Source organism: Diabrotica virgifera, chromosome 5 (genome assembly GCF_917563875.1).
Source record: "Diabrotica virgifera virgifera chromosome 5, PGI_DIABVI_V3a".
NCBI lineage: Eukaryota > Metazoa > Arthropoda > Insecta > Coleoptera > Chrysomelidae > Diabrotica > Diabrotica virgifera.
This window is the reverse complement of record NC_065447.1, coordinates 189967460-189976385: the sequence shown is the minus strand read 5'-3', so window position 1 is coordinate 189976385 and position 8926 is coordinate 189967460. Positions and strand designations below refer to the sequence as shown.

Genomic DNA, 8926 nt, shown 5'->3' with positions numbered 1-8926 from the left:
TGCGTCGGTAGGAGATAACCGGATTGTGACGTCACATTTTAGAGTTTGAGGTCGATTATCTCGAAGACGGTTAGAGGTATCGAAATGCCGTTTTCAGATTTGGATTCAGAAGGCAAAACTACATAAGAATCCATCGATACACTTGCTCTAAGTATTGCAGGAGCGGCGACGCAATAACACACAGACTTCTGCAAATTTATAAACGAAAAGTTTTCGTTGAAAATACCATGTCAAAATAACAATTGCACCTCCCTGTCCGGAAGGAATGTACATAGCTATGCATGTATAGTTCTATATTTTATACTCTTTAATGATATGTACAAATTCAGATGAAATCTTCTGAAGTTCAGATGCACCCCCTGAAAATAATCCTGGGGCGCCCATGCAAGTATCTTGCAGCCTGGCCTGTTTATTTTCTTTATATTTGAATATTTAAATTTACTTTAAAGTCATGTCAATGATATTTTTTGTAATAACAATGTTTACCCTTTTTTTTAACTTTGGGGGGGATTTTTGGGGAAAATAACCGCTGCCCTCTAGCCAGACCGGCATTTTTGTATTAGGCTATCATGGAAGAGTCACCTGAAAAAATTTCAGGTTGCCTAAAATACCTACTCAAAAATGTCTCACAGCTCTTATGCTATTAGGAATTAACATATTAGGTAGAACATAATTAATGCAACTGTACTGCTTGTATACTTCCGGCGATCTCTCTGAAACGTTTTCGCCAAGTTTCTTATGGTCCAAATATTCAATGGCAAATAAGACTGTAGTAAATAAGAATATTAATTAACATCGCTAATGTTGAGATAATACCTATCACAACATGACAATAGGACGTCATAAAGATCGTCCTAACAAAGAGAGAGAGACTGTACTACTAAAGAGGTGCTGGTTCTAAATGAGGTTATCTACCTGTACCTGTAATAAAGGGGGTGAGAGAGGGATATTTAAACACTAAGGTTTAAAGGAGCTTTTACCATGAGTACTAACATTTTATTAAGAGGAAATATATACAAAATAGAGTAAGAAAACCTAGAAGAGAAAGAGAACAAAACATACATAAAACATAAATGCGTGGATGCAACACTAGCGTAGATCCAGAGAAAACAAAATACCTACTATAAAACTACTTACGAGCTACCAATGAGTCCTTCAGTCCGTGTACAGTTCACCAAGAATAGCTGAAAGTCTGAAAATAACCACGCCCATGATGCGCATTCGTCATCCGACGGATCTCGCACTGAGCGTTCACTTAATATCTACCGTTTGTAACGTGAACAAGTCGGTACAGTCTGCGAAACATTTTTTGTAAGTACGAACCGCAAAGGAGAATCAATTTAAAATTTGCAAATTTTGTTTAAATCGAATCTGAAGGGAAAAGTTTTAAATAATCAGACACGGGAAGTGACAGCAAACGTGATTCATTTTATGATAAATGAAGCGAAAAACAATGAACCGTGTAGAGATTTGAAAAAAGTGCAGGAACGTATGGTATTGGCAACAGGTGTTAGTTTAAGCAGCGTTCAAAAAATTGCTCGGGAAATGCAATTAATTGAAGATGGCGAATATTCCTCATTTGTAACTCCAAACAAAAAGAGAAAAAAAAGCGCTTCAAAAACGTGCTTGGACGATTTTGATATAGGGCGTCTTCGACGTTATATAATGGATTTTTGTATAACACAAAAACAAGTCCCAACTGTGAAACGCATACACAGAACATTTGCAGAGGAGTACAACTACTCAGGTTCCATAGAAAGCCTACGAACAGTAATTAGAAAGATGGGAATTCGTTGGCGAAAAACCAGAACTAATAGAAAATTATTAATGGAAAAGCCCAGTATTCAACATCTTAGACTGAATTTCTTACGTAGTATGAAACGTTACAGGAACGCAAATCGCCCAATTATATACATGGATGAAACATACGTCCATTCATCTCATACTTACCAAAAGAGCTGGTCTGATAGTTCAAACAAGTGACAGATGCTTGTGATAGTGCATGCTGGAGGTGAAAGTGGTTTTGTTAAAAACGCTTATCTGCGCTACAAACCTACTATAAAAACAGGAGATTATCATGATGCAATGAACTACGACATTTACAAAAAGTGGCTTCAGGAAAAACTGATACCAAATTTGCCCCCGAATAGCGTTTTAGTGATTGATAATGCACCGTATCACAACGTACAAACTGAGAAATGTCCAACTATGTCTTCCAGGAAAGCAGAAATGCAGCAGTGGCTGACAACGCGAAATATTTCCTTTACAGATGACATGTTGAAATTTGAATTATACGACATTATAAAATTACACAAACTTCTGTTTAAAGCCTATGAAATTGACAAAATACTCGAGGATAAAGGACATTCAGTTTTACGGTTACCCAAGATATTATCCGGATTTGAATCCTATAGAGTTAGTATGGGCTTCTATGAAGCAATATGTCGCTGAAAAAAATGTCAGTTTTGATTTTAAATTAGTGAAAAGTTTGTGTGGACTGAATAAAACGATGACGACAAATGCTATGGAAATGGATACCTACGAGAAAGGTTATAAATATCTCTTTTAACAAAAGGTACTGGTACAAAGACACCATATTTATGCTTCACCGGGACCGAACATCTAATTTCTATTTAGTATTGCAATAGACGATTTTATTACTACTTTATTACCCTACTGCTTACGCCCTTTTTCTCCGAAACCTTTTGGTCAATATAATGGTAATATAAAGTATAAATAGTTAATATAAAAATATAATTTTTGGTTTATAATGCCATAATTTATAGCAACACAAGCGGTTTTTGTTGGATCTATTTTATTACATAATATCACTTTGTAAAAAAATACTACAAATATACTGAAGAAAAGTAATGACAGTAATAATAATTGTGTACGGGACCTATTAGAAACTATTCAAACTTTACGTTTCTATATTTGTGTCTCCGATTGTACCTATATTTTAAAGTTCACCCGCGCGTACAGGCTATCTTTTTCCTTCCGAGTGCGTTCTCACTTCATTGTTCGCGCAGGCAGTTAGAATTTCAGACTTTCAGCTATTCTTGGTGAACTGTACGCACTATATTGTCTGTCCAAAAGTCACTTGTTCCACGATCCAGTCTGGAGACGATGTGGGTGAAGGCAACAGAGTGTTGCGTTTTCTTCTTTCTAGTTGAGAAACAGGTGAGTCCCTACCGGACCTATTGAATCCACTTTTACGTGGATTGAGGGAGCAAAACAGCGTGTTGCAACCACCTCGAACTGGAACACAACTTACACTTTTGAGAGTCGAGTCTGGCAACGGTGTGTTGCTGAGATCTCGTACTGAGACACTGTACAATTTCTTGAGGGAGCGACAGGCATGTCCCATGGACCGCAGCTTGTGACACATTGCCATAAAAATGCGATTTTGCCCTGGTCCATCAATGGGACCAAGAGGGAAGCGGGGGTGACACTTGAGGTCTCGAAGAGAAAGTCTTCCCGAACCATATGTCTTTTGAGCTGAGTGCTGAGGCACACACATAACACTAAATTGTCCTTACATTTACACTGTTGACAGTGTTGCATTTCAAAGATGGACTTATTTATAAAAATATTTTCAATCTTTTTACATGGTCGAATAATTGTTCGAACAGCTAATTACCTTAATCTAGCGAATATTTGAAATAAGGGATACCAGCCAAAAAGTCTATAGTTCTGTCTAGAGGTGTTTTAAAATTTATACATGAAGCACCGAATGAGACATTTTTAATGAACGTAGTTACATTAATATGTATTAAATTTGGTGTATTTTGTGGATTTCGATGACAAGAACAGGTGAATAAGCTGATTACTCACGTAGAAGATAGAAAATCTGTTTTATGTCAGTGGTAAACGTACCAGAGACAAAAGCCGACAAAAGGCGCGTTTTTACCATTATTATTGAAAACCAAATGAACAGATTGAAGCTAATAAAAGATTGCATGTCTTTATAGCTACGTAGGTTAAACTCCACTAAGCGATCCCATTCGCCACGATCTAGTCCTTAAAAGAACAAGCAGCAGTAGATGGCGCACAAGGGCTGATGCAACAACAGCTTTGTCTAAGGGTTTACAATACCTTCAAATCTGCCCTTCATACTCTTGCTGATAAAACTAATCAGACAACTGAAACAGTTCATGAGGCTAAGTGTCTGTTAAAATTAATTAAAAAAAAAACATTCAACATTAAATGAGTTTTGTGCAACAAATTTTAGAACGCATCAACGCTATCAATAAATCATTACAGGCAGAGAGAAGAGATTGGTTCAGCCCCAGTTCAGAGTTCTCAAAATCTCAAAGGGATAATTTTTGTTTACTACGAGCAGAAGGCCTGCCTCTTAATATTCCGACGACAATAAACGACAGCCAACAGGAAAACTACATTTTGATAATGCTTATTCCAGTGAAGTTTTTTTACAGGACGGAGAAAAGTTAAATTTTGAGACGTATCTACCAATTTTAAATAAGCTCATTTACTGAGCTGAGTCGTCGGTTGACAGCGTACGAGTCACTGAACTCAGTGTTTTTGTGTTTTGTGTGTTTTTCCAAAACTGAGTGATACTCAAATAAAGGAGGGTGCTTCAAATCTAAATGAAAACTATCTGATGATACTTACTCTGAAATTAAAGGTGAACTAGTGCAGTTCAAATATTTTATAGCCTGGCTCCAAGACTTGAAGGGAAAACAATTTATTTCTGCTTCACAGTAATTTTGGGTTAATTATGAGAACAAACTCAAATCAACGTTTCCAAATGTGTCAGTACAGCACGACCAAGTTCATTTTATATTTGAGATTTGGATGGGCACTGGTGTTGACGTTCGGTTTCTCCAAATTTCATGAATTGTATTTTGGTAAAGTCTCGCCAAGTAAAATACCTGCACGGTACCAAAATAAAATTCAGAAAATGTGGAAAAACCGAACAGTGCGCATCCAAATTACAAATTAAAAGTGAATTTTGGTCGTGATGTGGCTTTTAAGACTTATCTTACGCTAATGATTAAAAATCCAAGAGAAGAACGGTCACTTTCTCAAAAATGAAAATTTTTAAAAACTGTCACCGTTACGTCTTATACCTACGGGATACCGCTCGAAGATGGTGAGATTATCCGTGGTTTTGGAGGGAGAAGGCGGAGGCATCTTAAGGGGCATCATAGCTTGAGTTGCCTAGAGGCCTCATGATTCTTAATGCGGGACTGCTGTTACCAAAATTTTATTTTTATTCTTTATATTTTTCCAGTTAACTAAAAATGTTTGCATTTCTGATTAAATATTCGAGCCTAAGATGTTTTCCACATACTTCTATAGTTTATATACTTTGACATCAATCCATTACAACTAAACATTAAAAAATATTATCTCACATCTAGCATTTCCTAACTTTTTTGATTTATACGTCATATTAAAAAACATTTTGTCCCTTGTCTTGTTAGTAACCTCAAAGAAAACATTCTTACATTCGGAATTATGCTCTCTTCGGTAATTTTCATCTTGTATTTCAACTAAAATATCTCTTGCTGAGCGGCGAAACGATATAAAAGATTATTGAAACGACACCACATTTTATGGCATTCCATAATAACGTTTTTGTTTTATGGAGAAAGTCAGATCGTTTGTTATGGAATTATTAAAATATGCTAAATAAAACGGTTGATATACAAGTGTGAATGTGTTAACGACGATCTTTACTTTATGGACTTAAGCAGTTATACCGATATTACCAAATATTTAAAGGTAGAAGACATTCCCTGTCGTCTCAAAGGCTATTAATATGAATATATTTATTATCTGTTTACAGATGCGCCTAATAATAGTTTAGGTTATGAATATTTAAACAAAATCTGATCTACTAGTCTTTTTCTATTCTTCTTTAGTTTATTCTTTTAGTAAACTAAATACCCCTACTGAAAGTTTTCGTAATGCATTTTCTTTTTAAAGTATATTTCACGAGTTTGTGATTGTTTTAGGTTATATTTGCAAATTATATTTTATGTGAAAGTGTTTGTTTGCCTGCGAGATTTCAGTTTCTCCAGGACTTGTGTTATGGAAGAATTTGGACCAATCACGGGTCAGAGATTTTCGATTTGACACTTGACAGTGCGATTAACAACTTTCGAAAATATATCCATTTACCACAAAAAAAAAACAAATTTGTTTTTAATACTGTGTGTTTACCAGTTTACCTCTTTCATTTTGTTACTTTTATCCATTTCTATTTTGTTCTGTAGTATTCTGTCCTTTCGTTCATCATTGTAGCCTGTAGGTGAATTGGATTTATAGAAGTATAATTGGATTTACATTCATCAAAATATAGTGAACTCTAAAAATGAATTCAAATGCAGAATATGTAAGTGTAATGATATGTAGATAATTAATGATAATTTTAATTCTATGAAAATGTAAAATAAATACACCTTAAATATAAATACATACAAGTGTTTTAATTTATTACCAAAACAAATTTTAAATAGTAAATGGTAATATAAATTTAAATAGTAACTACCTACAGTCTATACTTTTGTTAGATTATCCAAACCCCCAAAAATAAACAAGTTACAATCAAAGAAATAAAATGATTGGGATTTTTTAATTTCCTAATATGTAGGTATGTATTTTACCTTTCATTATAAGACTTTATAAGACAATATTATCTTGTTCTTATGGTATTCCCTACAGCAATACATAGTACATCTACTTATACAATACTTTTGCTTATATAAATAAAATATATAAAACTATAATGTCTCAAAAAGTGCGTTTATACTTTTAAATACATACATGTACAATTTTATTTTAAGTATAATAATCATATACACATTACCCTCTAAGTGTACACATAGTTAAAAAATGGACAGGAAAAAACCTAAAATGAAATAAACACATAAGTACCATTCTAAAATTCTTTACCCAAATCCAAATTATTTATTAAGCTGGATTTATAGTTTGACGGACTGTAGACATAGACACTCTGAAAAAAGATCAACATAGAAGTTTGTGTACTCTTGTTTATAAAGCTTGCCACGCATGGGGAGCTATACTATAATATATTATTATATCATATTGCTCACTATAAAGATTCTTAACTAGGAGACTAATTAGTTAGGAACGAATGGTTACGTGCGTGCAGGCTCACTCATTACTATAGTGAGCGATATGATATATTATAGTATAGCTACCCGTGCGTGACAAGCTTTATAATCAAGAGTACACAAACTTCTATGTTGATCTTTTTCCAGTGCGTCTTTCTCTATAGACTGTCAAACTATAAATCCAGCTTAATAAATAATTTGGATTTGGGTAAAGAAGTTAGAATGGTACTTATGTGTTTATTTCATTTTAGGCTTTTTCTGGCTATTTTTTAAATGTGTGTATATTTAATGGGTAATGTGTGTGATTATACAGGGTGTAACAAAAATACAGGTCATAAATCAAATCACATATTCTGGGACCAAAAAGAGTTCGAATGAACCTAACTTACCTTAGTACAAATATGCACATAAAAAAAGTTATAGCCCTTTAAAGTTACAAAATGAAAATCGATTTTTTCGAATATATCGAAAACTATTTGAGATTTTTTATTGAAAATGAATATGTGGCATTCTTATGGCAGGAGCATCTTAAAGAAAAATTATAGTGAAATTTGTGCTCCCCAAAAAAATTTTATGGGGGTTTTGTTCCCTTAAATCCCCCCAAACTTTTCTGTACGTTCCAATTAAATTATTATTGTGGCACCATTAGTTAAATTCAATATTTTTAAAACTTTTTTGGCTCTTAGTATTTTTTCGATAAGGCAGTTTTTATCGAGTTGCGGCTTCTCTTTTAATATGTTTACATAAAATTTTTATGGGGGTTTTGTACCTTTAAACCCCCCAAATGTTTGTGTACCCTCCAATTAAACTATTACTGCGATACTATTAGTTAAACATAATGTTTTTAAAACTTTTTGGCCTCTTTGTATTTTTTCGAGAAGGCAACTTTTATCGAGATATGGCTTCTTTTTTAATACGGTTCAAAATATACCTAAAAATGTAAATCATACATAAATTTTCATATTATTACTAAGTCTCCATAATCGTACTTAACCATATACAAATATGTGGTGGATTTGACAAATATTCAAAATATCTCGATAAAAACTTACTTTTCGAAAAAGTACTAAGAGCCAAAAAAGATTTAAAAATATTGTGTTTAAGTAATGGTACCACAATAATAATTTAATTGGAACGTACACAAAAGTTTGGGGGGTGTTTAAAGGAACTAAACCCCCATAAAATTTTTATAGGGTGTCCAAATTTCACTATAATTTTTTCTTAAGATGCTACTGTCATAAGAATGCCATATGTCCATTTTCAATAAAAAATCTTTAATAGTTTTCGATATATTGGAAGAAATCGATTTTCATTTTGTAACTTCAAAGGGTTGTAACTTTTTTTATATGCACATTTGTATTAAGGTAAATTAGGTTCAATCAAACTATTTTTGCTCCCAGAATATGACATATTGTGATTAAATTTATGACCTGTATTTTCGTTACACCCTGTATATCGTCACTGATCTAAAAAAGAGGCCAACTAACATTTTTATATTTTTACTAAGTGGAACTTTAACTCCCTTTTACACAACCAGTTTAAAACAAAATGTTACTTGGCACCAAAAAATTATGAGACTATCTCAACAATAATAAGTAATACACTTGACCCTTGTTTACAGAATAGGTAGAACCTTCGTACCTATCATTTTTGCTTATAACCCCTCTTTTGAATAAAATGTCATTTGGCACCTTTTTGCAAAACATCGACGATATTTAAAATAAAATTGTATATTATGTATTTAAAAGGATCAAGGCATTTTTGATTACATTATAGTCTTATATATTTTAATTATATGGGGAAAAGTATGTATTGTATGGTGT

The 8926-nt window shown here is 33.3% G+C and overlaps 1 protein-coding gene across 1 annotated transcript; it reads left to right on the top strand.

Annotated features, from left to right (window-relative positions):
* Positions 1–1986: 1986 nt before the first annotated feature.
* On the top strand, positions 1987–2451 carry LOC126885549 (uncharacterized). The gene has a single exon (XM_050652134.1). The coding sequence runs from the start codon at positions 1987–1989 to the stop codon at positions 2449–2451; it is 465 nt and encodes a 154-aa protein (XP_050508091.1).
* Positions 2452–8926: the final 6475 nt, after the last annotated feature.